General features: G+C 51.8%; 1 protein-coding gene across 2 annotated transcripts; it reads left to right on the plus strand.

The window, feature by feature from the left end:
- The first annotated feature begins 313 nt into the window (after window positions 1-313).
- TOP3A (DNA topoisomerase III alpha) lies at window positions 314-27,918 on the plus strand. 2 transcript variants are annotated; one of them, XM_019803669.2, is made up of 19 exons: window positions 314-613; window positions 3,908-3,967; window positions 4,854-4,927; window positions 5,752-5,827; window positions 6,802-6,910; window positions 7,901-8,044; window positions 8,191-8,361; window positions 8,640-8,740; window positions 10,838-10,912; window positions 12,155-12,237; window positions 13,709-13,916; window positions 15,046-15,231; window positions 15,423-15,552; window positions 18,596-18,709; window positions 18,812-18,977; window positions 20,558-20,701; window positions 22,456-22,578; window positions 23,827-24,485; window positions 25,920-27,918. In XM_019803669.2, the coding sequence occupies exons 1-19, from the start codon at window positions 434-436 to the stop codon at window positions 26,096-26,098; spliced, it is 2,982 nt and encodes a 993-aa protein (XP_019659228.2). In that variant the 5' UTR covers window positions 314-433; the 3' UTR covers window positions 26,099-27,918. The 2 variants fall into 2 exon arrangements, with proteins under 2 accessions (XP_019659228.2, XP_034502840.1); XM_034646949.1 differs by lacking the exon at window positions 10,838-10,912.
- Window positions 27,919-27,920: the final 2 nt, after the last annotated feature.

A 27,920-nucleotide genomic window follows, 5' to 3' on the forward strand; every position in this document is an offset into this window, starting at 1 on the left:
AAAAAGATTGTGAGCTAGTGACAGGTTTGGACAGAACTGTCCAGCGGTCTCTCCCAAGGACGAACCGACTTACCAACCACTGTCAGGAAGCGAAGGAAGTGGGGCGGAGGAGCGGAAACGTGCTAGGGGTCCGGGAGCGCGGGGCGGTCTGGGAGTTGTAGTTCGCGGTCCTGTGGCGCTCGTGCCGGGCGGATGTAGCGGGAGAAGGCGGGCGGAAACGGGAAGCCTTCGGTGCGGTATTCCCGGCAGAGGCTGCAGAGGCTGCAGGGTCCGAAGCCCGGCGGGCTGAGGGGAGTTGACGGGCCGCGGGAGGTGGCGCTGGTGGCTCCCGGAGGCCCCACTTCCCTTAGGGCGGGCGCCGGGTGGACCTCACCTCTGGCTCCTCCAGCATGCGTGGGTATCCGGGGGGCGGCTGCGGGCGCGGGGCCTAGGGATGATCTTCCCGGTCGCCCGCTGCGCGCTCCGCTGGCTGCAACGTCCGGGAGCCCGGGCCTTGTCCCGCGCTGCCATGGAGGTGGCCTTCCGAAGCGTGCGGAAAATTCTCTGTGTGGCCGAGAAAAATGACGCAGCCAAGGGGATCGCCGACCTGCTGTCCAACGGTCGCATGAGGCGGGTAAGGAGGCGTCTTTCCGATCAGCTGTGTGGGTGAGGGAGCTGTCCCGATCACCCAGCGGGAAGGCGAGGCGGGCTCCGGGAATAGACACGGAGGCCACGTCCCTCGCTTCTGGGTCATTGCATTGGCTTTCTGTCTTTTCCGAATGACAGGCGTGCAAAAGTATAGTTAAGGCGCTCCACCCGTGTACTTCTTGAAAACCTTGGTTTCTCCTCGTCCACTACAGCGGTTCCCAAACTTGTCTGATAATCGGAACCAGCTGGGGCACCGGCTATTCTCTAGGTCTGGGGTGAGATCAGAGAAGTCTGAATTTTTTTTTTTTAAGATTTTATTTATTCGACAGAGATAGAGACGGCCAGCGAGAGAGGGAACACAAGCAGGGGGAGTGGGAGAGGAAGAAGCAGGCTCATAGCGGACGAGCCTGATGTGGGGCTCCATCCCACAATGCCGGGATCACGCCCTGAGCCGAAGGCAGACGCTTAACAGCTGTGCCACCCAGGCGCCCCCAGAGAAGTCTGAATTTTAACATTAGTCCCTGTGATTCAAAAGCTCAGTTTTTGGGAACCACAGACCAAAGCCCTTTAACTTGGCAGTCAAGCCCTGTCTGAGCATTGCCAGCTAACTAGCTCTCCCCAGTTCTCTTGCATCCCCTGCGTTCTGCAGCCCCACCGACTTTGCAGTCTGTAAACGCATATTGATGGGGCAGTACTGCCTAGGGTTTGGGACTAGAGCGAACATCAGCCCTATTCCTACTAGTACAAATTCCAAGAAACAGGCAAGTAATGGATGAGAATGGGTCCTAGACACACTGGAGGTGCAAAGGAAGGGTAAGGTAAAAGATTTTGTGTAAGAGTTGGCACAGAGGCAGCAAGGACTGTTCTGGAAAATCTGTCAAATTAAAGTGGATAATGAAATGGTTTTCTGGAGGCCATTTCTAAGAGTATGGGGCAGAAGTTCCCTGCTCTTTTTTCTTTAAAGATCCCAAGGTCCTTAGACCTCCATTTCTAGCTCATGGATAGTGGGAGCAAGAGCTGATGTTGTGCTGTAGAGTTCAGGCCTCTGACCCCTCACATGGAAAACTCCAGTAGCTTTCTCCCTAGCCTTTCACTCTTGAAATTCTCCTTTGCCAAAGTGACTTTACAGAACACAGATACGACCCAATAATCCCCCACTTAAAACCTACATTGTTTATCTCAACTGGTGCGGAAAACACATTTGATAAAAATTTAATCCCCTTCATGATAAAAGGCATTTTGAAAAGGCCATTACTAACTTTAACTGGAGAGTGAAAGACTGAGCTTTTCCTCTGAGCTCAGGAACGAATCAAGATTGCCTGTTTTCACCATCGCTATCCAAAATTACTAGAAGTTCTAGCTAAAGCAATTAGGCAAGAAAAAGAAATCTAAATTGGAAAGAAGAATTAAAAATATGTCTATTTGCAAACAACATGATCTTGTAGAATAGAAATCCCAAAGAATCCACAAAAGACCATTAGTGCTGATAAATTCCGCAAAGTTGCAGGATACAAGATCAGTGCACACAAATTAGTAGCAACGAAAAATCCAGAAAGAAAATTAAGGAAAAATTAAGGAAAAATCCAGAAAGAAAATTAAAGAAACAGTTCCATTTACAATAGCATTCAAAAGCACATTGAAAACTACAATCTTCTTCGTGTGTGCAATTTTTTCATGGTTTTATTTTTTATATTCAGAAAGATAAATCTTAATGAATCCTGCTACACATTCAGTGGCAGTGATGTGACAGTTCCTACAGAGTGCTTAGAGAAGGAATTTGTGGGTTTTTTTTTTTTTTTTTTAATAGAGTGGACAGCACTGCAGAAGAGATCACAAAAGCTACATTCTTGGTCTACCAGGTGGTTGGTTTTTTTTCTTTCTTCAGACTCCAGAACTACTGTAATTTGGAAACATCCACTTTCCCTGAACACCTCACCCAAATGGGGAATCACACATAATTGTGTGCCACCCTCAGATAGGAATTACAAGGGACAAGTTTGAAATGTCAGGAAAAACATTTCACTTCCTCGAGTCTACCACTGGGAGAGGAGATCGCCTGGAAGAGCCCTGTTTTGGAGTCACACGCATGTTATCAGACCAGTTACTTACCTTGAAAAGTATATTTAGAACAGAGGTTTTCAGACTGTGTTCCCAAGAGACCCAAGGGAAGTGGATATGCACCTCAGGAGTCACTTGGGGCTGGGCTGGGGAGAGGCTGAGTCAGCTGACTTCAGCCTTGTTATATATCAGGGTCATACAGTGTGTGTTTGGGAAGGCTTCAGAGCTTTCTTAAAAAGTCAGAAACCATTTTCTTGGGGGGAAAAAAAAAGTTGCTGGCACTGCTTCTCTTAAAAAAGTCCAGGGGTGCCTGGGTGGCACAGCGGTTAAGCGTCTGCCTTCAGCTCAGGGCGTGATCCCGGCGTTGTGGGATCGAGCCCGCATCGGGCTCCTCACTGGGAGCCTGCTTCTCCCTCTCCCACTCCCCCTGCTTGTGTTCCCTCTCTCGCTGGCTGTCTCTCTGTCTGTCAAATAAATAAATAAAATCTTAAAAAAAAATTGTAAGACAGAGGAAGAATCTTTCCGACACTGACCCTTCTTGGCCCTCGAACATTTCTCCACTTCCCCGTTGGCCATTTTCTTGTCTTCTGTGTAGTGTTGGTGCAAAACTCACAGGTGTAACTACTTTTAATGTCCCTGTGGAGGAAGGTGGTATCTACTCAGAGAGGGTCTTGTCCACCCATGATTGCAAGCTGAAGAATTGCTTTACAGACTGGATTCCAGTTCTGACTGGGGCTCATAGCTTACTGGATTTTAGAGCCAGAGGAGAACTTAGAGGTAACCGTACTCAAAAATAAATTGATGTTTGGAAAAGTGAATGACTTGCCTGTGCTCACAGTTGACAGGTGCAGTTGGCCAGCCAGAAAGTAGTAGAAGTAAATGGGGAAGAAGAAAATTGTCAAGAGAATTATGTCCTGATCCTTCTTCTGCCTTTAATTTGTGATATGACCTTGGACGCATCCATTCTCATTTATGAGAAGATATTATATTAGCTGGCCTCAAGGTTACCTTCCAGCGTAAAAACTCCATGGACTCTACCAATCGTGTGCTTGTAACTGTTTCGAGGATCGACGTGATAAATGGTCTTAGTAACGTAGCCAATTTTTTGTCTTTAGGAAATACTTTTCCATATTAGCACTTACCAGCATTCTGCTTCATCCTTAGGCTGAGGAATCATTTGTTGTCCAAATAATCGATCTATTATATTTTTGTTTTGTTCTAGAGGGAGGGATTTTCAAAATTCAACAAGATCTATGAATTTGACTATCGTCTGTACGGCCAGGTAGGTGGCTTTTAGATCCGTGTGCCATTTTGGGGTACGTTCCTGGAGTTTTTCGATATGGCTATAGAAGGAGCAGCGGTTTACTACAGGTTGTCCCTAAATTGCTCGTATCTTGAGTTATTCGATCAAGAATGAGCCTGGCCACTGTAGAATAAATCACAATCTTTTCAGAATAACGATTGTTAAGACCTAAAGATCCCTGATGACAGGCGACCTTTTATAATTTATAAGGAAATCACTTTTTAATTAAATGTGGTCCCATCTCTTTATAATAAGAAAGAAGCTCATACACAAGAGTTTGAGGAAACTTTAAATCCTATCAAAGTCATTGCGGTGCTAGAATCAGAATGGCGATTGTATTACTATGGCATTTGGTGTCAAAGAGACATATTTATGTTCATTTCTTCCTGATCTAACTAGGTTTAGGTTTGGTTTTTTTATAGATTTTATTTTTTTAAGAACCATTTTAGGTTTTTAGAGCAAAACTGAGAGGGCAATAGATTTCCTATAGAACCCCTGCCCCCCCCATATGTACCACTACCCCGCCATGATCAACATCACTCACTGGGGTGATATATTTGTGCGATCGAACTTAGGCTGGCGCATCACAGGCAACCAAGTCCGTAGTTTACATTAGGGTTACCTCTAGGTATTGTACGTTCTGTAGGTTTGGGCAAAAGTAAACATGTACCCGCCATTATAATTCCATGCAGAGTAGTCCCACTGCCTTGAAGTCCTCTGTGTTCCACCTATTCATTCCTCCCCACCTCCCCCCAAACCCCTGGCAACCCCTTTTTTTCCTTTAATAGAAGTTTCTCCCTTTTATTTGGATTATCTGGCAAAATATAATTGCTAAAAGACTAACTCCAGTTTTGTTACCATTCAGAATGTTACCATGATAATGACTTCAGTCTCTGGACACTTGCTGGCTCATGATTTCCAGATGCAGTTTCGCAAATGGTCAGTACAATTCCTGGGGGAAGAGCTTTCTGAGTGTTACAGTAAGTTGTGAAATACCGCAGGCATTTTGAGGCATGTTGATCTTACCGTGGAGCTTACAATACTCAGGTGACTGTCTTAGTCCGTTTGGGCTGCGATAACAAAATGTCATCAACTCGAAGGGCTCATAGTTGACCAAAATTTATTTCTCCCAGTTCTGGCTGCTGGAAGGAGGAGATCAGGGTACCAACACGGTCAGGTGAAGGGCCCTCTTCCCCAGAGGTGTGCCCACCTCTCCCTGTGTCCTCACCTGGTGGCAGGACCTAGGGAGCTCTGTGAGGCCTCTTTTATAAGATCACTAATCCCATTCATGAGATGCTACCACCCTTGTGACATAATCACCTGTGAGAGTCCCCACCTTCTAACACCATCACACTGGTGTTAGGATTCCAACAGGTGAATTTTGAGGGGACGAAAACCATGGAGACCACAGCGATAACTGAAGATCAGCTGAACCCTTGTGAATTTTTGCCTTAACGTTTAGAATAAACAACCACTTTGAAGCGTGTTTCCCTTAAAATAGCCAGACCTGTTTCACGTGGTCATTGGATTACATCTATCCTGTTGCAGACACGCGTGAAAGAGTTCCAGAATTTCTTCTTAGCCACTCCTGTTTGTGCGGAGGGTCATAGCCTTGCTTTTAACCCTCTGGCGTTTTCACGTGGAACTTTTTCTGTTGGGGATCCATCTGTGAACACACTGGAACAATTTTTTTCTCATTAAAATGGGGGACTTTTCGTCCTGTGGCTGAGGTTGGGTGTGTTGTGTTTTCATTTCTTTTCTAGGCACAGCTGCAATCCCCTTGTTCTCTTTGAAGCAGAAATTGAAAAGTACTGCCCGGAGAATTTTGTGGACATCAAGGTAGGATGTTTTGGAAGACATGTGGCACCGGAGTTGAACAGCTCCCAAGTACAAAATAATTGAACTGTGATTCCTGCATTCTGAATGCATTAGAATTTAGAGATCAAGTTTCCCACCACACTTAGTACCATGATTTTATTTTTTAACACACTTTTTAAAGGTTTTATTTATTTTAAAACGAGAGAGAATGTGAGTGCAGGGAGGGGCAGAGGTAGAGGGAGAGAGAATCCCAAGCCGACTCCACGCTGAGCATGGAGCCCAGCTTGGGGCTCGATCCCATAACCCTGAGATCATGACCTGAGCTGAAACCGAGAGTCAGTCGGACGCTCAACCGACTGAGCCACCCAGGCATCCCAGTACCATGATTTTAAAAATTACTCCCACTCATCATATAAATGAGGCCATTTAAACTAAGTAGCCAAGGAACTAAAGTAAGCGTTTTTGTAAGTAGTGGTTGTTTAAATCCTAGGAATAATATTGTTAAATTATTAATCCTAGACTCCAGCCCTAATTAGCATGGAGAGACAACAAAGTGTAAAGGGTCGTTAGTCAGCAAGTTATGAATTCTCAAGCAGTCAGGGCACCTATAATTAGTTCTCTCCTAACTGGGAAGCCTTCTTGGTGTAAAACTCAATTTAGGGATCCTTTTTTTTTTTTACCAGGACATTGTTAGAGCCATGAGAGTTACAAGTACGTGTTAGAACTGAGTTTTAGGTTTCATCAGACTAGGATAGTTGTATTAAACCCTCAGGCTTCTAGAAGCTCACTTACAGGTCTGTGATTCCAAGCTGGAGAACTGTACTAGTGGCCTTGGCATCCTTAGAGATGGTTAAGAGCAGTTTCCCAGATCTCTCCTTCTCGCCAAGTTGCCCTATTCCAAGAACATTACTAATCTTCAGTCAAATCTCGTTAGCTAGAGGTGTCAAGAGATTGCAATTGTGCTCTCACTGGTCCTTCCCCCTTGGGAATTTCAGAAAACTCTGGAACGAGAGACTCGGCAGTGCCAGGCCCTGGTGATCTGGACTGACTGTGATCGAGAAGGTGAAAATATCGGGTTTGAAATTATCCACGTATGCAGGGCTGGTAAGTGCTGTGGCTTCCGAGTTTCTGTAGTTTGGGACCACAGAAGTAGATGGTTCCCCTGCGCCAATGGGCCGTGGCTGAGTTCCTCCCCAGAGAGTCTCTCCCCTGGATCCGTCAGTTCTCCCCAGCTGTGTGTCCTGGAACAAGTTACTAAACCCTCGGGAGCCTGAGCTTTCTGGAAAATCAAGCCAGTCTGACCCAGTTGCCAGGGCTGCATAAGGACTAAATGAGTTAACCAGTAGCACAGACCATTTATCCTAGGGCTTGTCACGTGTTAGAGCAGGGACTTTATACATCCTATTTCTTTAAGTTATATATCGAATATTTGTAAGAGAACATGTATGCCATATGTACAGTACGAAGAATAATTCTGGAATGTTGTGTTTGTCTGCGGTATTCTTTGTACAATGCCTGGATGTTAATACATACTTGTGGAATGACTTTAAATGGCTCAAACGGGGCTGATGATTTCAGGTAACTTAGAGGAAGTGACGCAAAGCCCATTCTCAGGCTTCAGAGAAGACGGTTTCTGTTTTCCAGAAGTGTGTTTGTGTGGAAAGCTATAATGACTCCTGGGAATTTAAGTACATTAACTTCCAAGGACAGTGTAGGTGTCCTGTGTTATTTCCGTGCCAGGACATGAAATTCCCCCGTAGGACCTTTTAATTGACAATGTTTTCATTTTCTGTAAAGTCTAAGAGAGCAAGTGAGATTAGGATCTGGGGAGGCTCACCAAGAGAATAGCCGAAATTCTCTTGAATCACTCAAATTCACACCATTGTTATTTCTGACAACACTAAGTTTAGCAGTTATAGTGAAGTTTTCTTCCTAGGTGGCTAGCGTGCTGTTAACTTAACCTCATCAGAAAATCGGGTGCCTCCCAGCGTCTCGAGATGGTTTACGTAACATTCAAGGTGGTTTAAGAAAAACGAGCCCTTTATGCTGGGACGGCAAAGTGATTTTACTTTGCCCTTGGTGACTCTTCCCCAGTGAAGCCCAGTCTGCCAGTGCTGAGAGCCCGTTTCTCTGAGATCACGCCCCGAGCCGTCCGGGCGGCCTGTGAAAACCTCACCGAGCCTGATCAGAGAGTGAGCGACGCCGTGGACGTGAGGCAGGAGCTGGACCTGAGGATCGGTGAGCCGCCAGCCAACTCCGTCAGGTGTCCACGTAGCGCACTGGGTGTTGGGTTATGGAACCGAGAATGGGGTTTGTGTGTAAGTACATGCAGCTAGCTTTGATCTTACGGCCCCCCATTTTCTCCTTCCTTCCTCACTTTCTAGGAGCTGCCTTCACTAGGTTCCAAACCCTGAGGCTTCAGAGGATTTTTCCCGAGGTCCTGGCAGAGCAGCTCATCAGTTACGGCAGCTGCCAGTTCCCGACCCTCGGGTTCGTGGTGGAGAGGTTCAAAGCCATTCAGGCTTTTGTGCCAGAAATCTTCCACAAAATTAAAGGTAAGGCTGGGGGAGGCTGCCGTGGTGTGGGGCCCAAGGGCCCGGGAAGAACCGGGAGCATAAATGGCAGTATTTAAGTGTGTGAGTTTTTCAGCCTTGCTGTCCTTCCTCCCACCCCGTTACGAGGTTCAGAATCCACTCAGTTTTCTTAGGCACCCAAAATATTCCCCAAGCAATGTTTCGTATTCCTTTGGACTTTCACTGTGATGTACTTTCTCCTCTCTGTCCTGTCCAATGGCCTCTATGAGTCACGGCCTTCCCATTTGTCCCCAATACAGTAACTCATGACCACAAAGATGGAGTCGTAGAATTCAACTGGAAAAGGCATCGTCTCTTTAACCACACGGCTTGTCTTGTCCTCTACCAGCTGTGCATGGAGGTAAGAAATATTTAGAATTTTAATGATCTGGGAAGACCGTTCTGCAAGTTCCCAAGCCAGTCCTTCTCTGTTAGCAGAGGTGGTCCTGCTTCATTGTCCTGCTGAAATGTAGCTTTCAGCTTGCATCTCAGGATATCATTTTTGGGGAACCAGTAAGACCCGAACTCCATGAAAACAATGGTAAATAATGTGAAAGTAAAGGATCTGTAGACCTTTTAGATAAAGTCAGAAATTGTAAGAACTGGATAGCTGCAATCTCTCCCTGCAGCAGAATGCTGTCACCAGAGATAACTCGGGATCCTTTAGACCGTTCTAGAACAGTAGAGTCCTAAAGCTGGAAGGATTTTGCACAGCATCTGGTCCAGCTCCCTCTTCCACTGGTCACATGAGGAGCTCTAGAGAGAAGAAAGTCACAAATGACCAAGTGAATTTCATACGGGGACTGATGCCAGGAAGTAAAAGGATAAAGGAATAGAGACCGGAAGCAGGGACGGGACTGTTCTAGGTGTGGTGGTCGTGGAAGACCTCTCACGGTGACCTCTGAGTGAAGCCAGGGTGATTAGCAGGAGGCAGCAGCACGGGTCAGGAGAGCGTGCAGCATGTCGGAGGGCCACAGGCCAGCCAGCGGCCGAGTTCCGACCCTCGGACCGACCTCCGACCCTCGGACCGATCGTCTGTATTGTGATGCTGCTGCTTTTCAACCAGCGCATAGTTGCCCGCGTTAACGTGGCGGCTGCACTCAGTGGTGCCTCAGGAAAGCTCAGAGATCTCTCCTTCGATGAGTCACGTGTGCCCTTGGCCGTAGCCCCCCGGCAGGCTTATTATCGATTTGGTAAGGGGGATGGTAACTTGTCAGCACCTGTTACAGTGCCAGACACGCCGTATGTTACGTAATACTCTTCAGTCCTCATTGTGCCTTTGAGGAGGGTGACACTGTCCCCACCTTACAGGTGAGGCGGGAGGGGTGTAAGTAACTTGTGCACAGACGCTCTAGGGCTAATAAGGAGCAGAGCACGGCTGGACCCCAGTGTATCTGACTCTCCAGCCCTTTCTGCAGACCACACTGCCTCCCAAGAGTGCCTCTCCCCACCCTTTGACCTTAGCGCTCTGGCAGCCACCTAGCGTGTCTGTGACACTGCATGTTTATCTGTTCAGTAAAAGAGAGCTGTCCTATTTCTACTTTCCTGGGATGTGGTGCAGGAAAATCTAGCAGGTTGTATACTTTGAGCTCCGTGTAAAGAGCCCCTGGAGCGCATGCCATTTGCAGAGAGAAATGTGGATTTTGAAATACAAATGTCCTCATCATCAATTCAGTTAGGCTGCGTTCTTTGTTCATTTGTAGTCTCTTAAAAGTGTGAAGGTGGGCAGGGTGCCTGGGTGGCTCAGTTGGTTGGGAGACTGACTCTTGATTTCGGCTCAGGTCATAATCTCAAGGTTGTGAGATCGAGCCCTGTGTCGGGCTCCACACTAAGCGTGGAGTCTGCTTGTCCCTCTCCCTCCCCCAGTGCTCCTCCTCAAATAAATAAGTAAATAAAATCTTAAAACAAGTGTGAAGTTGGGGGAGGGGGCGCACCTGAGTGTCTCAGTTAGTTAAGGGTCTGGCTCTTGATTTCAGTTCAGGTCATGATCTTGGGGTTGTGAGATCAAGTCCCATGTCAGGATCCATGCTGGGCATGGAGCCTGCTTAAGATTCTCCCTGTCCCCCTTTGCTTTTTCTCCCCCCCCCAAAAAAGTGTGAAGTCAGTCTTAAGATTGAGTTTTCCAGTTTGTAGTGTGTGATTTCTCCTATTTCTAATTTAGTATTATCCTGAATTAAAAAAAAAAAATCCACACTGTGTTTAGATAGGAAACAGTTCTTAGGAGATGCTTAGGAGAGCTTGTGAAGTTGCCCCTCAAAGCCTTGGTTTGAGTGGGAAGGTGGTGATGTCTCCACCACACCGTGGGCTACAAGCCGACCTTCCTGGAGGTCCTCTCACGGCCAGGGCAGGGACCTCTGCTGGTGGTGTCATCCAGAACGGTGAGCTGAGGCTGCCGCAGGAAAGCTGGACAAGGTACACCAACAGGTTAATACGGCCTCTGCTTTTTCTGGCTTTCTAGGATCCCAGGGCAACCGTGGTGGAGGTCAGGTCTAAGGCAAAGAGCAAGTGGAGGCCTCAAGCATTGGACACTGTGGTATGTTCTAGAAGAGTGCACCAGGTGCTCGGAGCTCTGACCTCCCGTGGTTGGGACCCAGCTTCTGCAGCAGGCAGTGGCCCAGTGGCAGGAAGCATCACCCTTCACGGGGCCACGCAGGAAAGTGGTGGGAAGAACAGAAACCCCAAAGCAGGGCCTGCTTAGTCTTCTAATGCTGGGTTGTTTTTTAAGTTAATAAAGGCAGTATAGCTGCTTTGTGTGGGGTTTGGGAAACAAAAAGAGGAAGACACGGCACGCCTTACCTCGCCAGCCTTTCGCAGTCTCGGATATAATCTGAGTGTCTGCCTATTTTTTTCATATGTGTGTATATTACGTTGTTACAATGGGAATACCTTGGTTTTTCCACCCAAGCATTTTTTTTTTAATGTTTCTGTATAGTCTACATAAACATCATTTTTAAACATCTGCATTAAGAGCCTACCTTAAAGGGAACAGAGTTTTTCAGATTTTTAGACCCAGGAAGAGCCACCCCTGTTGGACATAACTTGGAGTTAACTACCTTAGGGGGGGTGCCCCTTCCTAGTGTCCACTTTGCAGGAAAATTCAGGGTACAGCTTCTGTGGGGATTCCCTCTGGAGACTGAGCATACAGAACAAGCAGGCTAAGAGAAACATGCAGGGACCGGTTGGCAGTGTGTTCTTTATCTGTGGTGTGGCATGGCGTGTGTGTGGTTCGATTGACAAGGGAAGAGTTATGGATTGATTTCCTGTAACAGATGTAAGTGTGTTATTCCTCCCCGGTTAAATACGCTTTGACACACAGCCAGCAGCATTGGTGGAATGTCACCAAGGGGAAGGACAACCGATTATCTCCCAGGAGTTCTTGAAGACTGGTATTCATCGTCCTGGAGAAGTTGCTAGGGCCCGGGTGGTATTCCCAAAGTGTGGTTCCCAGACTGCCTGTATTGGAATCTGTGTATTAGCTGGCTTGTTGAAAAATGCAGATTCCTGGCCTCTCTCCCAGCCCTCTTCTGTCAGAATCCCCAGTGCTCAGGGCCCGGGAATCTGTTGGGTCCCCGGGTGATTCTTGCTTCTGCGCATCAGATCTGCCCCATCCCTGCCCGGCAGGCCGAGAAAGCTTCCCTCAGCACAGTCTTTCCCCCTCTGCGTGACAGCCGCTGGAGTGCCAGGGGCCAGACATTTGTGAAGATGAGTTGTGTGGCCGTGTCGTGCCCTCTGACTCCCACACTACACCCTAACTTGCCTATGACGCATTTAACAGGAGCTTGAGAAGTTGGCTTCTCGAAAGTTGAGAATAAATGCGAAAGAAACCATGAGGATTGCCGAAAAGCTCTACACTCAAGGGTAAATATTCCACATTTGGGAGTAGAATTCAGTGTGTCTTTATCAGGGTGAAATTATTTTATTTTATTTTATTTTATTTTATTTTATTTTATTTATTTAGTTTTAGAGAGTGGGGGCAGAGGGAGAGAGAGAATCTTAAGCAGGCTCCACACCCAGCATGGAGCCCAGCACGGGACTCGATCTCACACCCCTGAGACGATGATCTGAGTCGAAATCAAAAGTCAGATGCTTAACCGACTGAGCCAACAGGCGTCCCATTTTATTTTATTTTTTAAAAGGATTTTATTTTTAAGGAATCTCTACACTCAACATGGGACTCGAACTCACAACCCTGAAATCAGGAATCACACACTCCACCCAGTGAGCCAGCCGGGGGCCCCAGGGTAAACATTTTGGAGCTTATGGGAAAATGCAGACTGTCTAGGTATCACCTGACCTCTGAAGTAGACGAATTATGACACTGACGTTTTTGACGTGGAAAAGGCATTTCAAAACCCCTTCCTAAGTAAGAGCCCATAGAGTGAACTCACATCCCACTGTTGACTTCTCAGCAGCTGTCCCCAGGGCCTTGGCAGGTGGCACACAGCACCTTTGGGAGTCGTTTGCCATCGTAAACCACCCCACCTCGGGTTGTGAGCGCCCTCGTGCCATCCAGGGACCGTGTAGTCCACGTTAACCAGTGCGGCGGCCACTCGCCACGGGGGACTATTTATTGAGCACTTGAAATTTGGGTCACGCTGACTGGGACACGCTCTAAGTGTAAAATATTTTGAAGACTTGTATGACAATAAGAATGTAAATGATCTCAGTAATTCCGTTTAAGTGGCCAATAAAAAACGTTACATGGAGGGTCCACGTTATGGTTTATTAGGCAGCATTATTCTTTCTTTTTTTTTTTTTGGATTTTTTTTTTAAGATTTTATTTATTTGAGAGAGAGAGTGAGTGCGCACGAGCGGAGGGACAGGGGGAGAAGCAGACTCCCTGCTGAGCAGGGAGCCTGACATCAGACCCTGAGATCACGACCTGAGCCAAAGGCAGATGCTTAACCAACTGAGCCACCCAGGCGCACCGGCATTATTCTATCTGTGCTCGAAGCAAAGTCATAGAAGCATGCTCTGTTGCCACTGTCAAGGCCATGGGGGTCACTGGCAGAGTGACGATGGATCGGGCCAGCCTCTGTCCCCGGCCACATAGCTGCTGGCAGGCCGAGCGGGAGTGTGTCCCGCCCCGCGCTGCCCGTCGCACTTACTCTCTGGCTTCTCGGAGTGTCTCAGCAAGCGAGCCTGCTGTTTCTCACCCCACTGTGGGTCCCGTGTGAGAACCTTCCTTCAGTTGCCTTCAGTTGCCTTCAGTTGAGCTGGCTAGGGCAGGTGGGGCATGGCAGGTGTCTCCAGGTGTTTCCAGTCGAATCCAGTTATTTCTAGAGCAATTATAGCAATTTCTTTTTCTATTTGCTTGCCTTTGTTCTAGGTACATCAGCTATCCTCGCACTGAAACAAACATTTTCCCCAAAGACTTGAACCTGACCGTGCTGGTGGAGCAGCAGACCCAGGATCCGCGCTGGGGGGCCTTCGCCCAGAGTATTCTAGAGCGGGGTGGCCCCACTCCACGCAATGGGAACAAGTCTGACCAAGCCCACCCTCCCATCCACCCCACCAAATACACCGGCAGCTTGCAGGTCGGTTTCCCTGCCTCCTGCCTCCTGGAACCCGGGGGAAGCGAGGAGTCACTAGCACTTGAATATAATTTGCGGGCTCTTACTTTAGGAACTAAGTGATTTTGAAATAGCTCTTCCATTGTAGCAAAGAGATGCTTCACCATCTCGCGTGGCTTCCATGAGCCCCCACCCCTGCCCAGGGGGGGCTCTACTCTGTCCAGCCCACTTCCCGCTCTGTCAGACCCTCCACACTCGGCTGGGCACAGCCCCCCATGGGGTCCCCACAGAACCACTTGGTCTTCTCGGCCCCTCGTTAACTCGAGGCATCTGCCCCTGGCCTCCCCGGACTGGACCGGTTCCATTGCCGTCCTGATGCGGTGACCGTGACACTGGAGTCCTGTTGCGGTCCAGTGGCAGCAGGGCTTTGAGGCAGCCCTGAAAGCTCAGGCGTCTCACCTGCTGTCGCCCTTCCTCGGCGTGGGGATGTCCTCCGTGAGGCCGAGCTGGCTGGGCTTGTTTGACAGATGTAGGCTTATTGCAAAGCTGAGTCCCATCTGGTCTTTGTTTCCTTCTTTTATTAATACATACTGTTCTTCTCTGGCTTTAAATGTGATAATGGGTTCATTTTAGACAATTTAGGAAATTCTAAAGATTATAAGGAACAGACATTCGCCATTTCCCCATATGCTGAAATATTTTCAAGTACGACACTTAATGATGGCATAGACGTACCATAATTTATTTGCCAAATCTTTTTTAAGAATAAATTGCATCCAACTTTTTGAGACATGATGACAGTGAATGTTTGTGTCAGTGTTTGTGTGGGCCTCCCACTATTTCCTTGGGGTCCCTTCTAGAGGGAGAATTACTGGCTGTGAGTTTGAGCATCTTGGGGGCTTCTAACAGATGGAGCCTTACTAGGTCCTTGATTACTTACTTGGTACAAAATCACCGCAAACCCTGGGAGGCTGGGCTGCCGGCTACCACTTTCCTGTGTCTTATATACAAGGGGCGGCCTCGTGTTAGCTGTTACGCTTTTACCTCGTTTTCTCCTTCGGTTGGGTTTACGTCAGAAAACCTCGGGCAGGGGCGCCTGGGTAGCGCAGTCGTTATTCTGAGGGAGTTGCAGACTCTTCCCTTGTCTTCCCAGGGAGATGAGCAGCGGCTGTATGAGTTCATCGTGCGCCATTTCCTGGCTTGCTGCTCCCAGGATGCTCAGGGGCAGGAGACCACCGTGGAGATCGACATCGCTCAGGAACGCTTCGTGGCCCACGGCCTCATGATTTTGGCCCGGAACTATCTGGACGTGTACCCGTATGACCACTGGAGTGACAAGGTAATAAAGCACAGGCCCAGTCAGAGGTCAGAGTTCACGTCCCCCGTGGGCCTCGGGGAGAGGGGAAGACGGTCGGGTTCCCAACCCTCGTGCGCTCCGTGGGAACAGGGCCACGCTCTTTGACATGGCAGTCGTCTTTTGCCTCAGTGCCACGCGGAGTGCTCCGACTAACGCTTCTGCTGCCCCTATAGACGCTCCCTGTGTACGAGCGAGGCGCCTGCTTCCAGCCCAGCACTGTGGCGATGGTGGACGGGGAGACCAGCCCGCCCCAGCTGCTCACCGAAGCCGACCTCATCGCCCTCATGGAGAAGCACGGCATTGGTCAGTAGCCGGTCGTCGTGGTAACCAGCGGCTCTCTGCCTCTTCTGGTCTTCGGGACAGCTCCGCCGTGGGTGTCCTCTTCTTGACCCCCTTTATAGCTGAAGGGAGGCTTAGAGAAGTCCAGAACTTGCCTAAGGCCGCGAGGTGTGCAAGGTTTTTTGTGGGTTTTTGGTGGGGTTTTTTTTTTTTTTTTTTTAAGATTTATTTATTTTAGAGAGAGTGGGGAGGGAGTGGGGGGGTGGGGGGCAGAGGAAGACAATCCCAAGCAGACTCCACTCACTGTGGAGCCCGACGCAGGGCTCTATCCCATGGTCCTGAGATCATGACCTGAGCCAAAATCAAGAGTCGGACACTCAACCTACTGAGCCCCCAGGTGCCCTGTTGTGCGAGTTATTAAAACCTTGATCTGCGTAAGTCCACTCTTACACTCTTAACCTCCGCCCCACACCAGCCGGATTAGGACATCAGTGTGTCCCAGGACTCGGGGGTCTGAACTGGGAGCACCCTGGCCAGGTCCTGTCTGTGGACTCGGTTTTTTTGGCCCACACAGGGGTTTGGTTTTATTTTGAATAAGGTACCAACATTTAAAACTTGAGAGATTCCACACAAGTGTGTCTTCGTCTTGCGAAGCATTGGGAGGTCTGGCAGCCCAAGCCTTCCCTCCCAGGTGGAAGCAGTCGGTTGAGCTGGGGTGACAGCTTGTCTCTTCTCCATTGCGTGCAGTTGGCTTCGCTCACCGCTCGTTCCATGCCAGGCCCCTGTCGAGTCCGGGTTGGCCACCCCGCAGCTAGCCACACGCGGCTGTGCTCTGAGTTTTTGTTAAAGCGTTTTTCCATAATTGTTTAGGAACTGAAATCAGATTGAAAAAGAAATTGGGCCAGAATCGGTTTTCCCAGCAGGTCCCATGGCCCCAGGTTTACAGGCAGGTCCCTTGTGACTGATCTGCCCCCTTGTCCGTTATACGACTCTGAGGATCGTCTCCGGTAAGCCTAGTTCAAAAGGGCAGTGGCTTGATGGAGAGGGAAGTGGAGGGAAGGGGAAGTGGAGCTCCCTGGGCGTGTTCCGGAAGCAAGCTGTTCCCCCTTGGGGCACGGCTGCCTTACTACCCAGTGGTCTTTGTAGTTCTGTGACTTCAAAAGAAGGGCCCCTCCTGGAGTCCACTGGCCGTTGTCGGGCTCTCCAGAAACCCTGTCGGTTTAAGTCAAATTAGAGTTCATGTATCCATCAGGATGTGTAGTCATTAAAAATGTGAGCCTCACAAAAGCTAGACCTCAGTCTAGGCCTGGGGACACAGCGAGGAATAAGGCCTAGGCATCCCATTCCCGTCAGGGGCCATCTGGCAGGAGAAGCAACTCAAAGCAACACATAAACACAGCCTGCTGGGTTCTGCAGGGATCGGACAGGGACCTTAAACCCTTGCAGTGGGAATTCCTGGAGAATGAAGCAGGCCCGGCATGGGCAGAGTCTGAGGGAGCACGAAGGGACAGGAGAGCACGTAACCCTGTGGCCGGGGGCAGATGGAGTGGTCACGGAAGGTGAGGCTGGAAAGATGATTGGAGCCCAACTGCGGCAGGGCCTGGCACGCTGGCCTGAGGGGCTTGGGTATTGGCCTGTGGCTTGCAGAGAGCCATTTAAGATGTTTGAGGAAAGGAACAAAGAGAGCTACATTTCTTTTTTTTAATATTTTTTTATTATGTTAGTCACCATACAGTATATCCTTAGTTTTTGATGTAATGTTCCATGATTCATTATTTGCATATAACACCATATACGTGCCCTCCTTACTACCCATCACTGGCCTATCCCGATCCCCCACCCCCCTCCCCTCTGAAGCCCTCAGTTTGTTTCCCAGGGTCCACAGTCTCTCATGATTCATTCGCCCTTCTGTTCACCCCCCCTTTCATTCTTCCCTTCGAGAGCTACATTTCTTAAAAATGTTAGCGGCATTATCGAGACATAATTCACATCCTGTACAATTCACTGACGTAATATGTACAGTTCGTTGCTCAGTAGTCACAAAATTGTAGAACTATCACCTTAATTAATTTTAGAACGTTTTCATCGCCTCAGAAAGAAACGCCATACCCCTTAGCAGCCACACCCCATTCCCCCTCCCCTCCCATCCCTCCAGCCCTGGGCAGCCACTGATCTTTCTGACTCAGTGGATTGTGCCTGTTTGACCCAGTTCGTACACGTGGAACGATAAACCATGTGGCCTTTTGTACCTGGTCTCTTTCACTTCGCATGTTCTCAAGGCTCATCCGCACTGTAGCGCAAATCAGCACCTGCGTCCTTTCCATTTCTTGTACTGTTCCCATTGTGTGCAGAGACCACAGTTTATCAGTTCATCAGTTGACGGACATTCGGTCATTTCCAGTTTGGGGCGATCGTGAATAATGGCTCAGGGCACGTTCGCGTACAGGTTTGTGCGTGGACGGGTTTGCGGTTCTCTCGCGTAGATACGTCGGGGAAGAATTGCTGGGTCCAGTGGTCGCTCTGTGTTTACCTTTTGAGGAGCCTCTGGACCTACTGCCACAGTGGCCGCCCCGTTTTACGCTGCTCCACCCCGTGTGAGGGTTGACGTTTCTCCGCATTCTCGCCGACATTTGTTCTCTGTGCTTTTGGGTGATGCTTCACACCGAGTTCGTGTGAAGTGCTATCTCTTTGTGGGTTTGAGTTGCATCTCCTTGATGATGGAGCTCCATTTGCAAAGGTCCCTTTGGCCACAAGTGTAAGAAATGGGTTGGGTGGAGGAAGCGACCAGAAAGGTGAAGACTGAGCACGTTGTCCTGACGCAGAGGACGTGATGTGGGCTCCAGCCGTGGCTCTGCCACATAGAGCAGGGGAGAAAGACGTGCAGGCGTCGCCAAGCGGCGTTGACAGCTGTAGCGAGTACGTGGATGCCAGGGCGAGCTGTGGTTGCCGCGTGGGCCCCATGCAAATGGAGGTGTCGGACCGAGAATGAGTCCAGGCGGAGGAAGGGGCCCGTGGGACAGCGGGGGGATTGTCTGCATCACCCCGAGTAACCAGAAGTGGCTTTCAGGGACCGACGCCACTCATGCAGAGCACATTGAGACCATCAAAGCCCGGATGTACGTCGGGCTCACGGCAGACAAGCGGTTTCTCCCCGGGCATCTGGGCATGGGGCTGGTGGAAGGTAAGCAGGAGGAGCTCGAGGTGGGTGGTGGCAGAGCCGTGCGGCAGGACCCCCCAGGGGTGTCGCATGGGGCCGCGCGGAACACTGCCCTTCTCCCTGCAGGGTATGACTCCATGGGCTATGAGATGTCCAAGCCTGACCTCCGGGCCGAGCTGGAAGCTGACCTGAAGCTGATTTGTGAAGGCAAGAAAGACAAGTGGGTGGTTCTAAGGCAGCAAGTCCAGAAATACAAGCAGGTTTTCATTGAAGCGGTGGCCAAAGCTAAGAAGTGAGTCCAGACCCTCCTTGCCTGCGCTTGAGGTCATTGAGCTCTGCCTCCTGGGCCATGACCTTCCCCTGAGCAGTGGGAGCGGGTGGGGGCGATTCGGTAGAAAGACGGTGGTGTCCCTGCTCGCACCTCGGAACGTGTGCCTGCGGGTGCTGAAGCGTCCCCGAGGCCAGTTCGCCTTCTGCAGGGGGGTCGTGCCTGGCAGGACTGTCCACATGCAACTCCTCCCCCTTCAGGTTTCCCTCCTGAGTTCTGTTCCTTTCTGTAGAGTTTTGTCAGCCTAGAAACCGTTAGCAGAAAAATCTGGGCTGGTTATTCCAGGCCGTTGGCTTTAGAGAGGCCATTTCTGGATTTTAATCCTGTCTTGAGTTATAGGCACATAATCCTGCATCGGTAAATTCGGTGCTGCCGTGTGACACTCCTGTTCTATGGAGTATTTGGAGGTGGCCGTGTACCAAGCAGTACATGGGCGTATTGTTAGGGAAATACACGTTTTCTGCCCCCTGCCAACTCGGGAAAGAAATGGGATGAACCGGGTCACCTGGCTCGCTTAGTCAGTAGAGCGGGTGACTCTGGATCTTGGGATTGAGTTCAAGCCCTGTGTTGAGTGCAGAGATTACTTAAAAATAAACTCTTTTAAGATTTTATTTATTTTGAGAGAGAGAATGCACGAGCACACATGCAAGTTGGAGGAGGGACAGAGGGAGAGGGAGAATCTTGAGCAGACTCCACACTGAGGGCGGAGCCCAATGTGGGGCTCGATCCCACGACCCTGAGATCATGACCTGAGCCGAAATCAAGAGTCAGACACTCAACCCACTGAGCCACCCAGGTGTCCCCAAAAATAAAATCTTAAAAAAAAATAAAAAGGGAAACAGATGAGCTAGTTTAAATGTCAACCCAGACAGACAGACACTTCTGGAGTGCGTGCAGGGACCGTGTGCAGTTTTGTTTGATGTGGGGCTGGTGACAAGGCGGAAGTACCCGCCTGTAGATGGATCCCTGGGGGGAGCTGCCGGGAGCCAGAGAGGAGCCAGGCTGCTTGGCCGACACAGCCCTGTCAGCCTCTGTTCTGTGCATCAGGCCCGTGGTGAGCAGCCAGCAGGTGTCCCCGGTCACACTCACCTTACGGGCACATTAGAATATTGTAGGGGCACCTGGGCGGCTCAGACGGTTAAGCGTCTGCCTTCAGCTCCGGTCATGATCTCAGGGTCCCGGGATCGAGCCCGTGTCAGGCTCCTTGCTCAGCGGGGAGTCTGCTTCTCCCTCTGCCTGCCGCACCCCCTGCTTGAGCTCACATGCGTTCTTTCCCTGACAAATAAAATATTTTTTAAAAATAAAGATTTTATTTATTTATGTGAGAGAAAGCGTGCGTGCACAGGCAGGGGGAGCGGCAGAGGGAGAGGGAGAAGCAGCTTCCCGCTGAGCAGGGAGCCCGACGTGGGGCTCGATCCCAGGACCCTGGGATCATGACCAGAGCCGAAGGCAGATGCTTAACTGACTGAGCCACCGAGGCATCCCAACAAATAAAATCTTTAAAAAAAAAAAAAAAAATTGTGAATGTTTTGCTCTTTCTTCAGGTTGGACGAGGCGTTAGCCCAGTACTTTGGGGAAGGGGCAGAGGTGGCCCAGCAAGAAGCCATCTACCCGAGCTTGCCAGAGCCCATCAGGAAGTGTCCACAGTGCAACAAAGACATGGTCCTCAAGACCAAGAAGAATGGCGGGTCAGTGCCCAACTTGCAGCGTACTTCTGCTTGCTTGGCACTTGCTGGGTTGCCCGGACACTCTCTGCAAGGCCCTGTCGTTTCATTTCTGTGTCATTATTTAAAGGTGGGCCTGCCGTTGCCGGCCCTTGGACTAGGGTATTGGAGATAGAAGGGTAGCTGACGGGGACCTGGCCTTGGTCGCGTGAAGCGCTCTGGGATTCAGAGGAGGTGGGGGGTGATGGCGCCGCTGTGTCCCTGGTGGATAGGGCATCGCCCACCCACGGTGGAGGATGATGGGGAAGCAGGAGCTGAGGACCCGGCTGGGTCTGAGTTCAAATCCCACTTCTGCCACACACACATTTTATGCCCCAAAGCAGGTTACTTAGCTCCTGAGCCCCAATTTTCTTTTCCATAAGCCTACGGCAGTGGTATCTACCATGGGAAGGGTGAGGGTTTGGTGAAATGTCTCCAAAGTCCAGTCTGGGGGGTCAGGAAAACAGAATTTGATCCTAGGTCCTCCCGGTCCTTCATTCTTCTGACCCCTGTTGGTTCCCCAACTACTGACCCATCACTGGCCCGGGCACAGAGAAGGCCATTCTGGCTCTCAGAAGCCAGTGCCAGGGTGGGCTTAGCCCAGTGCGGGACGCCCATGTGAGGACTTAGCAAGAGCTGTGGTGACTCAAGCACTCCAAGCACTCTAAGTGCTTGGGTCCCCCGGGGAGGTCTAGAGATCGTCCTGTGGAATTTACCACTCTGGGGGCTATCCAACAGTTTCCATTTCTGAGTTTCTAGATTTGCTATTTGAATAATTGGGGTTTAAGGCTTGGTTGGTTGGTTTTCCCCTGGTCCGGTCCTTCCCAGGCATGCCCTGAGGACGTTGTAAATCGTGTTCCCATCGGCTCCCCCAGCTCTACGTGACTGAAGCCATAAAGAACTGTTGGCCAGGGGACGTCTGGGTGGCTCAGCCGTTGAGCGTCTGCCTTCGGCTCAGGGCATGATCCCGGGGTCCTGGGATTGAGCCCCATATCGGGCTCCCTGCTCCACTGGGGGCCTGCTTCTTCTCCCACCCCCCCTGCTTGTGTTCCCTCTCACTGGCTGTCTCTCTCTGTCAAATAAAAATGGAAGGAAGGAAGGAAGGAAGGAGGGAGGGAGGGAGGGAAGGAAAGAAGGAGGGGGAGGGAGGGAGGGAGGGAGGAAGGAAGGAAGGAAGGAAGGAAGGGAGGACTGGAGCCAAAGGCAGACAGTTCACCGACTGAGCCACCCAGGCACCCCTGGACAGCTAGGGTTCTGTTCCCAGCGCCCCCGCTCACTGCACGTGCATCCTTGGGCAGGTTTCCAGACCGCCCCCCGCCTGTTTGCCCCACTACAAACTGAGGGTGCTGCTGGTCCCCATCGGGATTGTCGTGTGGAGCAGCCAGGGAACGTCTGAGAGCGCATGGCCCGGAGCCTGAGCCGAGCCCAAGCCGCGCCCTCGGGACGGGGGCCTTGCCATGGCCCAGGAGTGGTCGGTGGCTTGGTTGTCTCTAAGGAGAAAGCAGAGTCAGCCATAGCAGCTTGTGCTTCTTAGGGAGATGAGAAATAAATGTGGGCCTGTGTTTCTCAGTTATTCGGTACCAGTGACTGCGTGTCCACGGACGTGTCCTCCAGTAAAGGGAACGTCTCTAATCAGCCGGAGAACAGCTTCCTTGCCAGCCAGGCCACAGCCCAGGAATGTGTATTTCCTGCGGTCTGCCGACTCCTGCCCGACCCTGCTCCCTGTGCTCCCTCCCCAGGTTCTACCTCAGCTGCACGGGCTTCCCAGAATGCCGATCGGCCATGTGGTTCCCCGACTCTGTGCTGGAGGCCAGCAGGGACGGGACCGTGTGTCCCGTGTGTCAGCCACACCCAGTTTACAGGTGAGCTGGGCCCCTGTGAGGCTGGGGGGCGCTCGCCGCGCTCAGCAGCAGCTGGGTCGCTGATCCTGAATCGCTTTGTGTCCCATCCGTGCCTCTGTGGTGCAGAAGCCGGGCCTGGGGGCAGGTTCCCGGGCAGCTCCGGGGGAGCCCTGCATGCATCAGAAGAACCACGAAGGCACCCTTCCCTGCCCTTTCCAGCTAGATTGTTGCCCAGTAGAGTGTGGGGAAGTGAATATTCCGGTGTCGGATAGCGTCCCCAAGCTCCTCCCAAAAGTCCAGAGGCTTAGGTAGGACTGGTCCTCAAACCTTTTGGTCCTAGGACCCCTTATGCTCTTAAAAATCATCAAGGAAGGCACCCAGAGAGCTTTGTTGTGGGTTCTTTATCAATACTTACCATATTCTGAATTGAAGTGATGTTTTAAATGTGTTAATTTTACAATAGATACGTTGCATGCTAACATAAATAGCATATTTTTACCTATTTCCAAAGCAAAAAGAAAAGAAAAAGAAAATGTCTATTTGCAAAGTAGAAAACAGAGAAAGATGTTTCTGCAAAACAGAAAACAGAAAATGCATGTTTTCCATTTTTGTGAGTCTAACGTCTGGCTCCATAGAGACCGCTGGACTCTTGGGTCTGCTCGCAGTCAGTCTGCTGGGCCGGTTGTGTGGGCCGCAGCCTCTAGCAATCTCATGCATACAACATGGGGGGACGAGAGCACAACGGATGTGACTTCTTAGCCTTGTTACAAAGTAGTTCTGACCTCACCAGCAGGGTGCAGGGGTCCAAGAACCACTGGTTATAGGAAGTGAACCTTTCCGAGGCCTCTGTGTTTTGTTTTGTTTTTTAAGATTTTATTTATTTATTTGAGAGAGAGAGAACAAGCCGGGTGAGGGGCAGAGGGGAGGGAGAATCAGGCTCCCCGCTGAGCAGGGACCCCCGATGCAGGACTCGATCCCAGGACCCTGGGATCATGACTTGAGCCGAAGGCAGGTGCTTCACCGATGGAGCCACCCAGGCGCCCCGAGGCTTCTGTGTTTGGGAGATTAATCGGGGTCTCAGGTTTCCTCTCTCTCCTACTCTGCGCTCTCATGACACCTGGAGGGGCTCGTGGCTGCCAGGCACCTGGTGTGGGCTCCTGGGGCGCGGGGGTGCTGAGGGGAGGCCCGGGTGGGCGCAGCCCTCTGTGGATAAGGAGAAGATGCTTGCAGCTGCTAGTAAGGCTTTCTGTCATCTCTTGGCCTCGCTAGGTTGAAGTTAAAGTTTAAACGCGGCAGCCTTCCCCCGACCATGCCCCTGGAGTTTGTCGGCTGCATCGGCGGATGTGACGAGACGCTGCGGGAGATCTTGGACCTGAGGTTCTCTCGGGGCCCCCCCAGTGCTTCCCAGCCAGCCAGCCAGCCCTCCAACTACCTGCAGGCTAGCCAGTCCCTGAACAGAATGGACAGTGCCCCCCGGATGCTGCCTCCACCCGCCATCACCGGGGGCAGCAACTCGGTGACCTGCAACTGCGGCCAGGAGGCCCTGCTGCTCACCGTGCGGAAGGAGGGCCCCAACCAGGGCCGCCAGTTCTACAAGTGCGGCGGCGGCCGCTGCAGCTTCTTCCTTTGGGCTGACAGCAGCCTCCCGGAAGCCGGGGGGCCGCCTTCCTCTGCCTTGAGACCCACCGGCAGCTCGCTGGGCCGCCCGCCTGCCACAGGGGACCGCCGGGGCGGGTCCGGCCGACCAGGAGAGGACGGCGGCGGCGGGGGCGGGGGCGGGGGCATGTCCTGCCTATGCAGCCAGCCCGCCATCACCCGGACTGTGCAGAAGGACGGGCCCAACAAGGGCCGCCAGTTCCACACATGTGCCAAGCCCCGAGAGCAGCAGTGCGGCTTCTTTCAGTGGGTGGACGAGAACGTGGCCCCAGGTGAGGCGGGGCACGCAGCAGGGGGCACTCCTGGGCTGGGAGAGGTGCAGGGGGGCAGGTGCAGCCCCGGCTCGGGTGCGTGGTGTACTCTACCTCGGAGACCCGAGGCGACGGAGGAGGGCAGCGGTGGGGCTGGAGGTTCCAAAGGAAAGGCTGGCGCAGTTCACGGAGCAGCCCGCCGCGTGCCCGGCGCTGTGCCAAGTTCATCGTCCGTGTGTCTTCACCTCCATCAGCTGAGCACTGTGAGGCCACGGAGGCCCAGGTAAACGAGCCGCCTCTGCTCGGGGTCACACGGCCATGTGGCCCGAGGTCTGCCTGACCCCACAGCCCTGGGCTCCTCTAGCCTCTGTGGGTTCGCGAGGTCCTCGTCATCGGCCACATGCCTTCAGGTGCCGAACCTGGCCCTGGGGATGTCTAGGAACCTGCTCGGGGTGACACGGCTTGAGCCCGGTGCCCCGAAACTGGGTGTGGTGAGAATTGTCCCCCGGACATTGGAGCAAGGGGAATGATGCCCCCAGAAGCAGTTGGATACAGTCCCCGCCCACTCCAGGGCACAGCAGGAGCTTAGATCTGTGCGAGAATGGCCTAAAGGCCCGGTGGGAGCTCTCTTGTTGGGCAGAGCCGGGCCCAAAGCCTGCCTGTGGAACCTGAAACGGAGGACTCAGCCTCACAGCCTCACCATTTCCTCAGTAAGATGGGCACTTGCCCGCCTTTCTTAGGGTTCCTGTCTTGTAAAAGAGTTAGGTAGTCTCAGACTGTGATCCTGACACATGTGTTGCCAGCTCTGCACGTCCAGGAAGAACCCAGAAGGCTCGGTAAGGCACAGGGCTGGAGACCCGTGCAGGAGGGGGGCCGGAGACAGCTACTGCTGCGACAGTTTGAAGTGTGTGAGAGGCGGTCCAGCCCTGCACCTGCTTCAGGCGTGCAAGGGTCCTTTGTCCCCGCATAGGAAGGAAGCAGTGTTCGACCACCAGGCCAACTGATAAGTTATCCTGGGCGACAGGGCAGTCAGAACTAAGAGGCCTGTTTGAGGCCTGGGAAGGATCCAGAACTCAGTTAACTTGGGTGGAAGGTGGGGAGCAGGTGGTTAACGGCCTGTTGGGTTTCGCTGCTTCTCCATGTGGCCTCAGGCCAGTTGGCTGGGTCTCTGCTTCTGGAAAGAGGGTATGTGTGAAGTGACAACAGTGCCCTTTTTATCAGGATAGTGATTGTGGGCCAAGGCCTTCAAGGGCTCCGGGTTCTTTAGGGAGTGGCCTCGGGGTCACGGAAGGTGGGGACACTCTGTGTTGACAGGAGGGAAGGGAACCTGGCCGGTGAGTGGACTCAGCCACACAAAGGCTGAGGGGCCGCCCTCCGCCAAACATTCGTACCTGGACTCCCTGTCTCTTTGGTGTGTCTGTCCTAAACTCAGCCTTCCCCTGATTCTTCCCACAGGGACTTTCAGAGCCCTGACCTGGCCGGGAGACAGAGGAAGAACCCAGGGGCCAGAGGCCAGAAGCAAAAGAGCGCGGGCCAGTTCCACAAACCCAGAGTCCACGGCCAAGAAACCCCGGAAATGCAGCCTTTGCCACCAGCCTGGACACACCCGTCCCTTCTGTCCCCAGAACAGATGAGGCAGGGGAAGGGAGAGAGGGCTGCTTCCTCAGACCTGCCCCTTTCCTCTTGGGAAAAAGCTATTGTCACTAGGACCTTCCCTGCCCTGGAGGCCTTGTGGAAAGCGGTGGCTTTTGCGGCCTGGCCTACCTGTGCTCGGGAGTCAGGATCCAGACCGCTCTCTGGAGAAGTCTGCCTCGGCTGGGCAGTGACCTCAGCTGGGGCTTCTCGCTGCTGGCACTGCAGAGCTTTTTACGGCGGGGTGGGCGCATCCCGCTCTGTGGCCTCCCGGACTTTCTTCCCTTCTGGAAAGTCCCCTTGAGAGACCGGCACTCCTGGTACAGGCTCCGGGCAGCCTGGACAGGGTTCTGCTGGCAGGCATTCTGAGAAAGGAGGGTGCAGGACAAGAACGTGGCCCTTGTTCTAAAATCGTGTCTCTCGAAGAAGCTTTGTTTTCTTTACCCAGACACTTCTGCGGCCAGGACACCGCACAGCTCGTGTGTCTTAATAAAGAATCCTGCCCCTCTGCTCTGGTGGGTGTGGTGCGATGCCGCGGCCCCGGCCCAGAGCTTATGCCAAGGATATAATAGGAGAACACGATTGTGACCCCGCAGGCTTTAGTGTGGACGTCGGAGCACGAGCAGTGGGAACGCCCGGCTTGCTCTGGGTGGAATGCTGCCCTCCCCAAAACCCCCTCAGATAACGAGCAGCCAGGAACACCTGGTCTGCTCCGGGTGGAACGCCGCCCCAACCGAAACCTGATTGCTCCTGACAATAGCCCACCGGACCCTGGAAACATGTTTAAGTACAGGTTACATTTGCTTACCGTTACATCATCCACTCCCGTGGCCTTCCCCACGATGTACTACCATTCACTAGGATGTGCTGCAGACCAGGAGACTCCCCTAGATTGTCTTTGATTGTTGATTGTCTGAATACACGAGGTCATGGCTGTTCGGGGAGGTCGCACTCTTTGCGGTCGTCCCCTGCACCCTCGTTTCTTTCGCAGCTAACCTGTCTGTGCCTCGTCCTTCTCCGAATCACCGCGGTGCTGCTCAGTGTCTGGTGACTGGTGGCAGAAGCTGCGGCCACGGACCCCAGCCAGGGCTCGAGGGACCTCTCACTGGCCTCTGGCCCTCTTGGCCTCTCCTTCCAGCCCCAGCCCTTCCTCCCTGTCCACACGGTGGGCAGTGAGCCGAGCTGCTCCCAGCCCCATGAACAGCTCACCGCACAGAGCAGTGCAGAAAGACCACAGAAGACTCAGAATGCTTCCACACTGTGCAGAGGTGACCCCGTTCCTTGTGTGTCTTTACAAAAACCTGTGTGTGATACCTAACCATGTGCCTTTATCTTGCTGGTTAGGAGATAAGCAGGACTGGGTGTGAGTTGCCCAGAGTCGCATTGCTGGTGGGCGAAGAAATGAACTGTGCTCAGTCTTGGACTCCTGGCCCCGAACCCTCCAGTGACAGTGGTTGTTTTCGGAGCATCTGAACAGTGGCTGGGGTCACGGCCCTGCGTTTGTGTTTTAGTCCCCTCCCCCCAGCCCTTGGCAACCACCAGTCTGCTTTCTGTCTTGGTGGCTTTACCTCTTTGGAACAGTCCGTGAAATGGGATCACAGAGCCTGTGGCCTTCTGTCCAGTTTCTCTGCCTTCGCGTATTGTCTGCAAGGTTCATCCACGAGCGTGTGTTGGCACGTGATTCCTCAGTGTGACTGCGCGACACTCCATTTCGTGGTTGAGCCATATGACGTCCGTCTGGTCAGTTGATGGGCATTTGGGTTGTTCCCACATCTTGGCTCTTGGGAACGGTGCTAATATAAACTCATGCATAAGATTTGAACA

Source organism: Ailuropoda melanoleuca, chromosome 17, assembly GCF_002007445.2.
Source record: "Ailuropoda melanoleuca isolate Jingjing chromosome 17, ASM200744v2, whole genome shotgun sequence".
Classification (NCBI taxonomy): Eukaryota; Metazoa; Chordata; class Mammalia; order Carnivora; family Ursidae; genus Ailuropoda; species Ailuropoda melanoleuca.

What these genes read in the sequence shown, in the direction of transcription:
- TOP3A (XM_019803669.2), top strand. Translation starts at nt 434, where the DNA reads ATGATCTTCCCGGTCGCCCGCTGCGCGCTCCGCTGGCTGCAACGTCCG. An exon ending in CTCAAGCATTGGACACTGTG is followed by an intron (nt 10,913 to 12,154) that starts GTATGTTCTAGA and finishes CGCATTTAACAG; the next exon opens with GAGCTTGAGAAGTTGGCTTC. An exon ending in GCGGTGGCCAAAGCTAAGAA is followed by an intron (nt 18,978 to 20,557) that starts GTGAGTCCAGAC and finishes CTCTTTCTTCAG; the next exon opens with GTTGGACGAGGCGTTAGCCC.